General features: G+C 49.2%; 2 protein-coding genes across 2 annotated transcripts in view; both read left to right on the forward strand.

Moving 5' to 3' along the window:
- Positions 1-274: 274 nt before the first annotated feature.
- Positions 275-7,342, forward strand: LOC146201650 (uncharacterized). The gene is made up of 3 exons (XM_084599019.1): positions 275-983; positions 4,543-4,659; positions 7,137-7,342. Exons 1-3 carry the CDS (start codon positions 275-277, stop codon positions 7,340-7,342), a joined length of 1,032 nt encoding a protein of 343 aa, XP_084455145.1.
- A 6,207-nt stretch (positions 7,343-13,549) lies between these two features.
- The window catches only part of LOC146201651 (annexin A13-like), a 35,595-nt gene continuing 33,388 nt past the window's right edge, over positions 13,550-15,756 (forward strand). Inside the window, exon 1 of the mRNA XM_084583318.1 lies at positions 13,550-13,817. The gene's annotated coding sequence lies outside the window, so the exon portion shown is untranslated. The remainder of the gene's footprint in view (positions 13,818-15,756) is intronic.

Here is a 15,756-nt window from a genome sequence, read left to right on the forward strand (position 1 = left end):
CAGATTTACATACCAAGACGTTTGGGCACCTGATTTTTATTTCAATTTTGCGATTTATATTATATTGGCAGCAGGTCCCAAAGCTTTCAAGATACCGCAGTGAAGGGTAACGATGAGGCTGTAAGTCCTCGAAAACGAGGAAGAAGCTGAGCGATTGGGAATGAAGCTTTCATGCACATTCTCTATTATGGCCTACCTATACAGACAGGGAATCGGTGTTGTACATTGCGCCCTGACGCCCAGCTCTTCGCGCATTGCAGGCGGTGTTAAAAGGATGAGTTACCCGTCGGGCCAAGCTTACCAGTCGTTCGGCACCACCACCACCCCCACCGCTGGCGGGCAGAGCTATCCATTCGTTCCCCAGGGCTACCAGACATCAGGCATACAACAGCTGCAGCCGCAGACGCGGCCGCTGCCGCAGCAGCTGCCACCACAGCTGCCGCAACAGGCCTTCGTCTCAATACCCAGCGCCCTGCAGGCAGCTGCACTCCAGCAGCAGCAACAACAACAGAAACAGCAGCAGCGCTACTCCGTGAGTAACCAGGGCTATTATCCTCCCGGAGCAGCAGCTGCCTACCAGCAAGCCTACCAGACGGCCGCCGCACTGCAGCAGCAGCTACATCAGCAGCAACAGCAGCAACTGCAGCAACAGTTGCAGCAACAACTGCAGCAGCAGCTGCAACAACAGCAACAACTGCAGCAGCAACAGCAACTGCAGCAGCAGCAACAGCAGCAGCAACAGCAGCAGCAGCTGCAACAGTATGCACGTCAAGCGGCGGCGACCGCGGCCTACCAGGGGTACCCGGCACAGGCTCTTTCTATGCCGCCACAGACAGTCCAGGCTCCCTACCAGCAGACGCCTGGCTATCAAAGTTCACGAAGCTACGCTGCCGTCCCGGCGACTTCCGGCTCGGCCTATCCGCAGAGCACTGGGGCAGCCTACACTACTACTACCTGGTCGTCCAACGCTGCCGCCGCTGCAGGTTCGTTTGAAACGGAATCATATGGGACTATGGCGCTGCGTGTTTGCGGTGGGCTATCTTAGAGCGCAGCCTTTATAAGAATTTCTTTGTGCAGGCTATTGTAGACACTCTCTATGGACTGTTTTAATCAATTTTTTTTTTAATGAAGGGAACAGGAGGGGGTAGAGGGGGGGGGGCAGGAATCATGCGTATTTAGGCATTACAGCCACTTCTAACGAAAGCCACCACGTTCTCAACATCATTAGCATGCTGGAAGCTATATTCCAGGTGTTTCAAGTAAATTTTAAATAGAGGCGTTTTGAAGTATAAAGGGGGCTTATGCATTCCATAATAGCAGTTTTGACGAACATCTGAACAAAGTGGTGATAACTAGTGAGATAAATAATTTCTGGTAACAAACTCTTGATTTCCGAGACTTAAAGCTTACTGCTAGTGATATCCATTTCACTTTTCTAGAATCTCGAAAACGCAAATGTGCCCTCAGCACTGTGGCTTAACCTTTTTTGACTATTTCGCGCGAGCAGTCATGCAGGCATTGCGAATTCAAAGTGCTGATGTGCCGCATGAGAAAGTACTAGAGAATATCTATAGGGACTGGAGAGCAACCATAGTTCCCTACAAGGAAATCAATACAATTCTCATAAGGAGGGGTGGCAAGCAGTCACGATTTCTCTAGCACTATTCACCGCTGGCTTAGATGAAGTACTTAGAGACCTAGATTTGGAACAGGGCTAATGAAGAACACTTCACTCATCTGCTGTTAGTAGCATATCGAATGCGCGGGCTGTATTGCGCCACCGAGCCTGAACCATCGCTGTGTCTTGCACTTGTTGACGGTGTTAGAGGTGTGACTCGGGTGCCGCTGGATGGATCCTCGGCCGCATCGACGCCCGCTCCACCTCCGGAAGAAGTGCCATTGAGCGAAGAAGTTAGGAGTTGAAGGACGAAAACTTTGTCTATTTACATTGTTAGTAGTAGGAACTAACTCCGAAGAACTGATGATGCCTGCACACACACATAGTTTTAGAGGGTCTGTGTTCCCCCGGTTCCCTAAGTGAAGGGCGGGCTCGTCATCGAGAGAGTGTCCTTATCGCTTTTATGTCACATGCATTAACGCACTTTCACTCTTGCAGACCCGCACCCTCAAAAGTTTCGACTTGAAGGTGAGGAGAAAGCCGTTGTGGCGGTGTAGAGAGCAGCATATGAGGTGCTCGCTGACTTCCGGCGTCTCATAGTCTGGGACGCACCTACGTCGATCGGTGTCTGTCGGCGCCCCATTGTCGGGGGCAGCCCTGCGTCTAATGCGCCACCGCGCGCCGTCGGCAAGACGAATTGGAGAAGCGTAGTGTAGATGTCAAGAGAGGAACTCGGCGTCTGTAGGCGCCTTTTGGTCTGGGCACCCCCATCGGCGTCGCAAGGGCTGCCGCGCGCTGTCGGCCAGGCGAAGGGGATGACCGCGTGGTCGCCTTGAGGGTACTGACCCATGCGGGAGACGCCGGGATCCACTTGAACCTTTTGTTTCCCGATGGCCAGACTTTGACCGCTGTCGCCGTCCGGCCGAACACCCCGCGTTCCTTTCCGGTGGGGAAACCTTGTCTCGATGGTTGAAAGCAGCAGCTCTCGCGCCCGTCTCGTTGTCACCATCCTTAACAACGGGTATACCTTAGGGGTGCACTAGGCGTGCGCACAGTCGCTTCTCAAGACCGAGTCATTGAAAACACTTTAAAGGAGGCCCACTAGCTAGTGGCGTCGACTGCTTTTCATGACGTTGCGGTTTGCCGCACTTGACGAAAGCACTCGGCCACCTGCAGAGTCACACTAGGGAATTAGCCACAATAATGAGTGTTGGTCGGTGCCATTGGCTTGGACCTCTTTGTGTGCCCTTGAGTTGTATCCAGTTATTGAAGTACCGACTATATGACATCTTGTTTATGTGATAGCACACGTCCAAGGGGGAACCTGACCTAATTAGCAGGTGAAGCTAACGGTTGGCGCGCTCTCGAGACCAAGACCATGAGATCTGGTTTTGGAAATTCTTGCACACATATATTTACGAAAGCTTTTAATTGGTCCTTTCAAAGTGAGAAAGCGCACGGGCCCATCATTTCAGCACACAGCGTTGACGTCCACTATGAGGCTGCTGTGCACCGATGGATAAGGGGGACGCGTTCAAATGCTCCGGATAACACGTATTTGGGCTCTGGCGCTGGCATAACTCGTCAGTCTCACTGCTCCTACTGCAAATATTAATCCACACGTCCTTGCGAACATGGCATGCCTCGAGTGGCTATAGTAGCTTTACCAGAGCCTGACATCGATCTGGTCACGTGGCATCGTGTGGAACAGGATAACATTTCGCTTGTTAATTTCGAAGGTCGAAGCAGGTGAACCAGGGAACAAGTGTCTTGATTGCCAGTTTGTCATCCCTCAACGGAATGTAACCGCTTAACAGCTGGCGCGCCACGTACCTTTCAAGGCATACATTGGAAAGCATGAGCAATCACTTAAGGCCAAAGGGCGCAGAAATGCCGGGATAATGAAGCATAGGGCATTGTGGGGATACAACAGGTATGAGGTTTTGAGGGGTATTTGGAAAAGGAATTATGGTGCCCAGACTTACTTTCAGAAATGCGGTTTTGTGCCTAAAATAAGAGGTACAGTCGACATTAGAAATAAATCAGAGAGCCGTTGGACGATTAGCACCAGGTGCCCACGGCAAAACCACAAATGAGGCGGTACAGGGAGATATGGGCTGGGCATCTTTCGAAGTACGGGAAGCTCAGAGAAAAATATTATATGAGGAACGCCTGAGGAAATTCGACAGTAACAGATGGACAGCTAAAGTATTCAAATACCTGTACTTAAAAAGCGTTGACTCACAATGGAGGAAAAGGAACTCGGAAACTAACTAATAAGTATGCTAGTCACAAGGACGGAGAAATAAAGAGCATTAAGCAACAGGTGAAAAACACAGAAGGTAAAAATGGGATAAATTCGATGGTAAAGAAACAGTGTGTGGAATTATACCGAAAGTGGAAAATGCAGATCAGGCAGAAGCTTTCTTTGATAACTCAAGAGGCAGTGCCCTACTTTTTGAAGCTAGAGCAGGGTGCCTTAGAACACGCAGCTACAAAAAGAAATTTAATAATGAAGATGACGCATGTGCTGTATGTGGTAACTCCAGTGAAACAATTGACGATATTATACTCGAATGTAATGGCATCCATCCGGAAGTTGATGCAGGCGCAGTCAGTGTTCCTGAAGCTCTGGGGTTTAGAGATACCAGTGGCCGGGTGAATAAACCGGCGGTGGAAACTAGCAAAAACGACTGGAAGAGTGGTGGCTTAAAAGTAGAGAAGTTACATAATGTTAGTAATGTAGAAACAAAAATTTAATAAATAGAATGATGGTTTAGTTAACCAATATAAATAAATAAGATATAGGGAGAAAAATGAGCATGATAGCTACTGCTACCACCCCGTTTCAAAGGGGACGCTCCTATATTTCTTCCATCCATCCAAGACTCTCTCTCTCTCTCTCTCTTTCTCCGTCCATACAGACAAGCAGTTCTCAAAAAGTCCGTGGGCCAGTTACCAGCCGACGGCCGCAGCGTGGTCAGCCCGGTGTCCCACGGCACTGAATGCTGACAGCGGCCGCCAAAATTACTACCCCTACGGTGAGCACTGTGGAATCTGGGGCATTTTGCCCTATGTTTTATCGTCAAGTTGTGAATAAGATATTGTCGATCACTTTCTCAAGACCGCCCCATAAGAACGTATACTGCGCTCTCGTACAGATTGTTGATTGGTCAACTTTGTTGTGCTGTTTACTTGGAATAGTCGCAAGTGATCACGGGAGTCATTTGGGCTGCTGTTTGCTACAGCATAGTTTTGAACGAGCGCACAGAAGACAATGACAATAAAAAGGGTGATGCACATCTTGAGGCTACTTACAGCCATTAATTGCAGCGTGGCTGAAAGCGAAAGTAGCGCAATAAATGTTCGAGAAGTCTGTGTTGTTTGTATTGAGGGCATTGTCACCTTTGCTGCCCTAGCCTTCTATGCGCTCATATAAGTAAATCGTAAGTTTATGGACTAAAACGGAGTTTAAACGAGTTCCACACACTGCAGCATCCTGGAAGACAACGAGTTTAGTCTTTTCCATTCGAGAGGTACATTTTTCTTCCTTTCATAGCGGTCTGATTTGCGGCGGTCCTATTGAGCAGCTGGACGAATTTAATTGATTTGGCTCTGCAGGTTAAAATTTCCTGCGAAATTGGGGGGGGGGGGGGTCATTTAGATATTTACAGTTGCAGACCACATTTTCTTTTCCACGGCCCCGCCTCTGTGGCTCAGTGGCTAGGCAATGTGCTTATAGCAATTGTTAAATGTAAAAAAAAAAGTTTATTGTTTGCCCTTCAGTGATGTTTGATTTGATTTGACAAAAATAAAGTGAAAAGGTATACGCTGCTACAAAGTCTTCACTCTAGATATCACTCAATTTATAAATCGGAGGGTAGCTGCTGTTCATGTATGCTTAACTGACTGGGAGGGGTGTTGCTGATAGCATCAGTGGACTGATTTAAGGAACTCAACGAGGAATCAGGTTGGCTAGTGTGTCAACAGATGCCCTGTTTGGCAGGTTTCCAGGCCAGTTCCCCAGTCTTGCATTGCGAGGTGGGGCTCCTGTTTTTCTTCCAGAGCACTAGGATAATCTTAGGCAGTTCTTGTCATTGCCTACGATGATTTCAAGCGCTACTTACTTATCCCCGATGAAACTCCGCGTTACTTGTTTTCACACTGAAGTTTTTTTTTTTTTTTTTTTTTTTTTTTTTTTTGTCCACGCGCGAATACAGCTACGCGTGATGCCACCAAAAATGTCTCGAAAGTTACCGCGCAAGTCTTGTGACACCACGACGACGTCGTGACGCTGACTCTGCTCTCTAAACCTTAAGCGAGAACTGATCAGGGCTTGGAAGTGCCCACTACTGGTAATGAATCGACGTATCACGAATGCCTGATATTATTATTTATGATGCCCGAAGTAAGCTTACATTACTTCACGTTATGAAATTCGATATAGCTACGTACATGATGTAGAACAATGCCGTGCTGGAGTTTGCTCTAGCCTGCAATGCCGGTTCGCGCCAGCATTTACTCCTGAGGAGCGAAATGAAATGGTGTTTGCAAATGATCACGCAAAGGACTGTTGTAGCAGTTGTGAATTGTTTGACTACTAACCAAGTGATTTTGGTGGCTCTGAGACCGATGGTGGCAAATCGGCATATCCTGCCCATAAGCGGGGACCCGTTTTCTCGGCCATATCTTTGTCGAGCCCGTTTGCATTTATTTAGCAGCGATGAATTATTGCTTGTGCTAACACCTTGCTGCTCGCTATATTTCAGTGTCATAGTACATACACATAGTTTTGTTTTGGCAGCCGTTCGAATTAACAGAACTGCGTTGTTTTTACCATGCTGCTATATTTTGGCTCATGTCCAAGTGAAGAAGCCCCGCGTACATTATTCCGGTTAGGAAGTTCTGCCTTTCTGTTCTTGTATTTGTGGGTTGGAACCTGAATTAGGCTGTGAACATTTAAAAAGCCAACTAGTTTTACAAGCAGCTTTGCCAGATCTGGCGCAAATGCAGTTTCAAAGCAGGAGAAGTGGCACTACTTGCTTATTTATACGGCTTCGAGTGATACACACATGTATATACAGTACACACACAAGCGTGCGTCGCTTTAATGCACATTGGCTTGTACTTTTCAGCAAGCGCTCTCCAAAGGTTTGCATCAGCCAAGCTCTTCCTGTGTTACTGCGGCAGAACCGGTTCAGTGTGTAGTTTTCTGCTTTTGGCTTCCAGATACTCTTGTTGAAGCGAAATCGGCAGAAGTGTGGTTCAGATCCAGCCGGTGCTAAGCGCGCCACCTTTTAACGTGATACCACCTACGTGTAGCTGTCAGCAGGCTTAATGGTGGTTGCCATGTTTTATATCGCCTCGAAGCGGCACCGAACTGAGGTGTATTAGTCTGAAATTGACTTCACAACCAAACTCGGTGATATTTACCGTTGTCAGTCGTCGCATACGACGACGTCCGTCTCCATGTGTACGTTAGTCAAAATTCGATTGTGGCGCTTTCCGGCCCTCGCAGGCACCACCACCTACCAGAGCACTGGCTACCCTTCAGGAAACAGCTACCAGTCAGGAAACGTCAACCCTTCAGGCAACAGCTACCCTTCAGGCACCGGCGCCCCTGCCACCTCTGGTTCAGCCGGATACAGTCTTCCGGGCTACACTCAGGCCTACCCACAAGGAGGAACCTACCAAGTGCAGACGCGCTATCCCACGACGCGCTAGGGGCAGCCCAGTCTTCCCGGGCCTAGCACGTACGATGATGTCCAGAAGAGAGGTTGGCATGAAGTTGGGGCTCGCCCTGCTCAAAAATTAAAAGTTTTTCCGAGGCGTCCAAGGGTGCCCGTTTCTTTTTCACATAAGTCAGCACCACTATGCACAAAAGCGCCTAGCATGCGCTACTGCTTTAGCGTGGTCCACATTTCGTTACGGTTGGTGGTGGAGTGAGAATGAGAAAAGTAACTCTGTTTAGTCCCTTAATCAGGATAACAAAGTAAGGTAGTCACCGTAATAGAAGTTTCTGAATTTTTCTTCGGTGATTTTGTATTTCAACATATAACTGATAACACGCAGCAGTCATTTAACACGTCGGATGCATTTTCGCTCACCTGGCTGATGCTGGCCTTGGTTACTCTGCTCACTTCGAGACTTGGGAAAAAAAAAAAGGTATAGATTCGAAACCGAAAAACATTGCTCACGAGAGTACTCAACTAGTTGCTAGTTGTCACCCGTTAATAATTAGGTGGATTATTAACGATGCACCCTTAACGGTGCGCACACTCCCCGACACCCTTTGAATGGGGGTAGCTGTTCCGATCGCTAAGGAGATGCCCTCGACTTGCGTGGCAAGCTCAGCCGGAATTCAGCTACCTTGTAGTGACAGAAGTGGGTGGCCGTTTGGTGCCCAGCTTGCGCCGGTTCAAGGCAGAGTAAGGGTCGGAGTCAGAAGTAACAAACAAAGCACACTATACACAGCAAGAGACGATACAGAGGAATACACACGATCACTTAAACTGTACAGACGAGGGGTTCACAGAAAACAATGCTAAGCATGCAATAAAGAGGTATTCAATAACACAGAGGCTTCACAACTCTGAACAATACACGAGAGAGTCACAAACTAATACAAAATAGTTTACCGGGCACTGTTGCAGACCGACGCCTCGAGAGTCACGATGTGGCCGCCATGCAAGACGAGCGCCGCTCCCTCGCAGGTTTGTGGACTTGCCAGCAGCAGGGGATCCCCGGGAGTCCAGTTGTAGCACTTGCAAACACGCCGCAATTGCGGACTACGCCAGCGACGCTCCCTCTTTAAATAGGGCGCGCCGCGTCTGTTAAGACGCGCCAAGGCTAGCGTGCACACACACTTAGCTTCGCTGGTTGAAGCGTTCCCTTTTACTCCCGCCGAGCCGCGCGTTGTCATTGGCTAGGTCCCGTCGGACCTTCTGGAGACGGCTGGCATCTTCCGGACTGATGAATCACCGTAATCACCGGGTGATGAGAAAGAGGGTGACGCCAACGCGTACAAAGCTACGCGCTCTCTCGCGCGGGGAAGGAGGCGTTTCTGAAATGTCGAAATTTTGATGCGGCGCCGCGCCGGCTTAATAAAAATGTGCGCTCATTTCGTGACACGAGTACTTAACGTACACTGGAGCTTCCCGTCGATTCTGTCCACGTCTTAGTGCACATAAATCTATTATAAAGTTTCAAAATGTTTATTTGCCTATTAGCTTACGCGTTGCTTTGCTGCCTAATGCTCGAGGGCACATTTTGCTGAGGCGCGTGATATTCGATGCTGTTAAGAGCCAGTTAGGTAAATGGGCTTCTCACTGCCAAAGTAGATCCTTGGAGTAAGAGGTGCGGCGTGGTGGAGAGCTTACGACCAATTTAGAAGCACGTAAAGACTCGTGCAGTCGGAATTCGTTTGTCACTTGCTGAGGCGTAAGACGTGCTGTCGGTGTAAAAATAGGCAAGTACAGGATTGCGTAATTCCTATCTCTCTACGGTAGGGTCCTGGAACTTCGTTCCCCTCACTGGTTGTATGTCAGAGTAAAACGGTGATTCCGGCGCAGAAGTGTTTCTGAACCCAACATATGGCAACACACACAAAGCGAAGGCGGGAAATAATTACGGAATTAAATAGTTCGAGCGTGTCCATACCACAGCATTTAATGTTTCCTCCCGACTCGTATGCGACTGTTTTTTCGATACTTATAATTAAAAACATCATATAATGCAGCCTAAAGGGGAACACACCACCCCCGAAAAATGTTTATTGTTGTCAATTGTCAAAGAACAAGAAGTGCAGAAAAAAAATAACGGAATTGGATTCGATCTGCGAGCGAAAACGCAGCGTTAATCCATTACGCCACAGCAGCGACGGGAGCACAGGTGTTAGTTGTGCTCTTCTGGTAGCTGTGTTCTTCGTATTAACACTATTTTTGCTATTTGTCGCCAGGTGATACTGCTCAGGGAACCCTATCGTTGAGAAGACAGAATCACGCTGCAGACTTGGCTATCTATGAGTGTCGATAGCAACAGCTAGGCCGTGGCAGTCTATCGGGAGGCACCATCACTTTGAAGACCTACAGGACGGCCCACTCGAATTTCTCACTACAAAAACATCAGGAGTTGCGAAAGCAGAGTGAGTTCGATTACGCTGCCTGGTGGATTCGCCCAACACTACGCTCGCGGTATAGCTCGAGCGGACCTTGCCTGTGCTCGCCCAGATGGCGTATGTGTATGGAACATTTACCTAGGTTAAATGAAGGAGCGGTGCAGATGGATTTTATGAAGACGACGATGTTCCTGTGCGAGCGGAGCATAGAAGCTGCTGAAGAAGTTGCGATATCATTAGCTTGCGTAGGAACGAAAGCTAAACTAGCGACAACAAAACTTTCATAAAAAAATTCAGCAAATAGAGGATATCTCCCTCTGAGGCCAAAATGCTAGGCCAGAGAAAGTTGAATAGGAAACTTCAAATAATTTGGACACCGGCGCACGCAGCCGTCAGTAAGAACGAAGCGGCCCACGAGTTGGCTCGAGATCACCACCGAGCCACTAGAAGGTACTTCGACTAACGGTGGAATGGAGAGCGTCTGCTAAAATGTGTGGGAAATTACGCAGCATTATAGAGTGGAACGTAGAATCCCCCCCCCCACCCCCCTCATCCTACAAACTCAAAACTAAATAACAGACAGGCAATCGCGTGGAGACGATTGCAAAACTACACGTGTACCAACACCCGGTTATTGCGAACCTGTTCCCGAGGCCAGGGATCATAAATGCCAACACTGTGGTGAGAGAGGGACCCTCGATCCCATAGTTTGGGAATATCCGCATTCCCCTGGAGGAGCCCACGAATAGATAGTAGAGAAACCTGGGAGACCTTGTCGCCTAGCCTCAGCCCCTGAGATCCAGCCCCTAACCATATCCGACTCACCGGCGGGACACAAGACCTACCGGCCAGCATCCAAAGTGACACCCCCTCCCCCCCCCCCCCCCCCCTATTGTCCCGTGGGCCTGCGACTCACGAGGGGTCCGAGGGACCAGCCATTTCCTGTAGGAAATAAATGCTTTTATTGAGTTACCAATACTGCGCTCGGTGTCAGCCCGTCGCGTAGTGCCGGGAAGGGCCACGTTTGACCTCGACGCGCAGCCGAACCCAAGTTGGCAGCACCTGCCAGCCCACATATAAAGCCCCGCTTTAACCAAGCCGCATGAACGTGCCTTAGTGGTCTATAGGGGTAACGTGATTGCCAGGGTCCTGGCAGGCTGATTCTGACATAACCGTCCCATGTGAAAAAAGAGACCCAAGTTGGCAGCTCCTGCCATTGGACCACGGACAGGGACACGGCACACAGCGACGAGCTGTTAGACCTGGCGTAGTATTGCTTTCGCAATAATAGAGAGTGACGAGGTACAGAGGGAATATATGCGCGCTTCGCTTCCGTGTAAACACTTGCTATGCAGTCTGCTAAAGAGCAGCATCGGCGTCGCTATGAAGCCAGAAAACGACAACGTGCACGAGAGACTGCTGAGCAATGGCTTGCAAAGCGTCGTGCTCAAGATGCGGCCAGACGATATCGCTCTACCTCTCAAAGTGACTCTGTGTCCACTACTAGTGATGAGTTTCAGCTGCAGCTTCTTGCCTCACAGAGTGGTTCCATGTCGACTGGGGAAAATCTCTGAACAGCCGAGAACGCAAGAATAAAGCCAAGCGAAACATATCGAAATATTTCGATATCTAAATCCGCTGCAGTTTTCTTTTTATTTATTTTTTTAATCCTGCACTACAGATCCAGACGCTCCAGTCTGGTAATCCTTTTGCCCCAGACTGACGAGACCTTTACGAGGATCTTCACAACTTCCCGACCTTTCGAATGCTTTATTTGATGGCGATGGAAAGACACTGTGGAGTTGGAACAGCTCCAGAAATGCAGACGCACGAACGTGCGCGCACGAAATACCGAGACCCTGGAAAGAAAAGAAAAATATATTTGCAAGCTGGAGGGTTTAAATGTTCGCATTCCACATTATTTAAAATACTAGATATTCGTCGCCTTTCCTTCTCTTCCGACAGTCGGCCGCGAGAGAGAGCCAGCAAGCTGTAGTAACGGCAAATCCATCGTGCACGAACCTGCAAGTGTCTGAAGTTTTCTTTTTTTCAGTTAAATCACTTCGGTGTCGTAAATGAGCATACATGGCACAGTGACTTGGAAAACTAAGGGACCCCTGCGCAGGCATCCAGGTAAGTAGCCAGTCACTGACATGAAGTTCAAACTCCACGAGTCGGCGTAGCAGTTGCAGAGTGCCATGATGCACATGGCTTTGTGCGATGGCTACGTTTACGCTGGCGCCGTTGTTCTTTGGAAATGTCATGAAATAAGCAGTACACAAGCCGTACCAACGTGCTTGCTGCGTGGCCTGAGAGTCGCGGGCGTGATTCGGCGTCCAAGAATCCTGGAAAGTTAATACTTATCCCCCTCTGTCACCTACAATGAGCAATCCTAGCTGGCTGCTCCTCACAGCTTGTTGATGATCATGCGGTCTCTTCACGCCACACAACCTAACGACAAATGAGTGTCCTGCCGCGCAATCTGCCATCTATATCACCTGCAAGAGGTATGCCGAAGGTCTGTCACAACGCTAACAACGCCGTATTTCATGCAGAACGGGACCGAATATTATCGCGTTTAGCATGGGTGCCAGGGCCACTGCGTATGAGCAGCCGGTGTCCGGTAAACCAGAATACGTCCACGATAAACTAAAACCCTCGAAGAGGCTTTTGGCGTTGCAAAGAAGTACTAGCGTATACGTGTACTGCATGGTTTACCGGAAGCCTTCTGCTCACGGCCAGTGCCAGGAACAGTGTCAGGCGGGACCACTAAGTAGGCGCAGCGGGCGTCTGGCAAACCGGTACACATGTATACGCTAGTACGAGTCCTCTCTCCTAAAAGACGCTATTGTTGCCTACTGGTCACCTTCGACGAGCCTCATATTTATAGGTGCTCCAGAAAAGCGTGCGTAGTAATATTTGGCGAAACCAGAATCTTACGGACGCTGCCAGGAAGAAATGCAGACATGCAAAAAAAAAAAAAAAAAAAAAAAAAAAACAGTCGACGGCTGATGGGTTTGTCGAAACGTTCTAGCCAATGCAGACATTTAGGAGGACGCAATAAATGAACTACGTGGTTAAACATTTTTTTAGCACCTACACATACTATAGACATTCACATGAAGTTTATTGCCTGTCTACAAGCTCGTTGCCCCCAGCGATAGCGGGTACGCTGCACCGTGCAGCCGAGTACTAGCGCGCCGAAAGCCGTCAAACCAGAAGGCCTGAAGGCCAGCGATGGCGGAAGGGTCACATGATCAAATATGGCAGCGCCCATGCGCTCGCGCTGTAAAGGGTCTATAGGTGCTCCAGAAAAGCGTGCTTAGTAATATTTGGTGAAACTAGAATCTCACGAGCGCTGCCAGCAGGAACTGCAGACATGCGCATGAGAAGAATCTTGATTTGTGCGCTGGCTTGTGCCATATTTTGAGGTGAATTAAACGAACAGTAAAATTTAACAAAAGAAAATAAAGGAGACACGATAAGCACATATCCATTATTCGTGCTTATTACTGCGCAGTTTTCCCTTTCGCACTGTTTGTATGAATTCTTATTCAGAAGCAAATTATTCATTCTTGTCGTTTAATTAGGGCTTTATTTGATTCCGTGGACCTCCCGTTGTAAGCGCAAGCACCAACGTACCAAATAACTGAAGGCCGCGTTAAAATATTATTTCCTCACTTGACGAAGAACAGGGACTGCGTTCTTATAGACGGCGCAATGTGTGTGCTGCTACGGACAAAACAGATTTATTCTTTTTTTTTGCCAATTTGTCACCCGCCACGTCATTCCCCTGCCCCTTAGAATGAAAAACTAAGCAAGACAAGCGTACAAAAAAGTGAGTCACGATTTTTCAGCTCCGATTTAGGAAGACTGCTTTTAACTTGGCCGTTCCGGTGACTTTCAAGGCGGTTTTCTATAATTTTGCCTACGTCGCGAGTGAAGCGAAAAGGTATTGGCATCGTATCCTTGTTGCTCTGCGGCCAGACCTGCACAGAAGCTTTGAATGCCGATCTGAACAGAACGTCGTCATTGCATTTTCGGCAACAGCGTGGGAATATCCGCAAGGCGCTTGGAAATGCGGTAAACGCCTTCTTTCCTATGCATGCGTACCACCCGTCGCCAAAGTATGCATCATCTGAGTCTAATGGTCAACCGTCGAAAGCAGCGGCCTTTTTGGGCCCGTAACCTTCTGCTGTGCGTCACGATGTAGCAACCACCTGATGAGCTCTGGGCCGAGCTTTTATTCGCGCCCAATTGTTGGCGTCACAAGGAGGCTTTCAGTGAAACAAGCTCATTTATACTAGTCTCCAACTAATGCTATCACGCATTCCTGATGTGTGTACACATGCGAAAACTCGCGCGAAATTTGAGACATCTACCAATTATAATTAAAGGGACCATGAAAGATCGTGCGAAAGCCATGCTTAGCGAAGGTAGAAGAGCGGAGTGTCGGGATAGTTGTTTCTGCTTCCGGCCACGCCAGTGAACGGACGCAGGATGCAGGGCTCCTCAGGAGCGGCTTCAGCGGCCATGTCAGGCCGCGGTAACAGGACTGCTGAACAGGACAACACTTACCAGGTCGTTTTGCCTGCACTTCCAACAGGTCGGTTTGTTTTGAATACCGTTTTTTTGCACGCCGATATCAGGGCCCGCCCGTACCGGGTGGAAGATTTCCGGGATGCTTTAGCACAACACTCGCTAATCCCCGATGTTATCGCTATGGGGGCGTATCGGATGAGCCACGTCTGGGCCGTCACTCTCAAGGATACTGAAGCCGTCAACAAGATTGTCAGTGTAGGTGAGCTGTCTGTGAAAAACGGTCGCTGTTTGGTGATTGACCCGGCGAACCAGGACGTGCGACTCAAGCTTCACTGGCTACTACACAACGTGCCAGATGAAGATGTTCGTGCTGCATTTGCGCCTTACGGAAAGGTGTCGGAAGTTTCCCGGGAGCGTTGGCGTGTTAAAGGTATGCTAGAAAAGGGCTCTACAACTAGACTCGTAACGCTGAAGCTGAAAGCTGGCATGAAGCTCGACGACCTGCCGCATCAGTTGAATGTTAGCGGCGAGCTCGCGCTCGTCATTGTGCCAGGCAGAGCCCCGTTGTGCCTACGCTGTCGGGGTACGGGTCACATCCGCAAAGAGTGCCGGGTTCCTCGCTGCGGAACCTGCCGACGGTTCGGGCATGAAGACAGCCAGTGTGCCCTACGCTAGCATTGCCGGACCTGGGACCAGCGAAGAGTCGTCCGAGTTAATTATGGAGGAGGAGGCTGCTGACATTAGAGGCCAGTCAACGAAACAGGACGCGCCTTCCATGACGGTTTTAACAAAGAATAAGGTGACGGTCTCAAATGAAATGAATGAAACTCGGCATGTCTTGAACGTACCATCCCAGGACCATGAAAGCGCATCAAAGGAAGTGTCAGAAGACGTAGCCAAATTTTCCGACGCTGAGGATCATCTCAGTACTGAGCCTTCCTTTACTGATGCCATGGAGGTTGGGCCGGAGACAGCAGCCTTAATTGCCGCGAAACGTCCGCATGAGGAAAGCGTGGAGGAGACTCAGCTGCCAGGCGGTGTTTGTGGTGAGCCGCCGCCGAAAACTTCTGGCATCCGAAGAGCCACGTTAAGACCGAAGCCGAACTTCTCGGCCGACACGCGGCAGGCGGGGAAACCGCCTCCGTAGTTTTTGTGGTGCCCTGAACGATTTGTGGGTCGGCTGCCTACCGACCAGCGTCAGGAACCTTCTGCAACCAAGTGGTGCGTGTGTGAGCAAAAATGAAACAATGTGCTTGGACTTCGTTTGAATGCATCCCGACATTCTGCTGGGAGGACATTACATGCATACATACGCCGCTGTTCGTCAGAAGCAGAAGCCATGCAACCATGAAGGTAGGCACCATGCGGGTACGGGCGTCTCTCTCTAATACATGACTCTCAAGCTTAATTCGCCGGTACATGTAGCTACTTTGAATGTCAGAGGACTGGGAGCGAGAAGGCGACAATGCCAACTCAGTCG

Source organism: Amblyomma maculatum, chromosome 1, assembly GCF_055883805.1.
Source record: "Amblyomma maculatum isolate TAMU_Amacu chromosome 1, ASM5588380v1, whole genome shotgun sequence".
Taxonomy (NCBI): Eukaryota; Metazoa; Arthropoda; class Arachnida; order Ixodida; family Ixodidae; genus Amblyomma; species Amblyomma maculatum.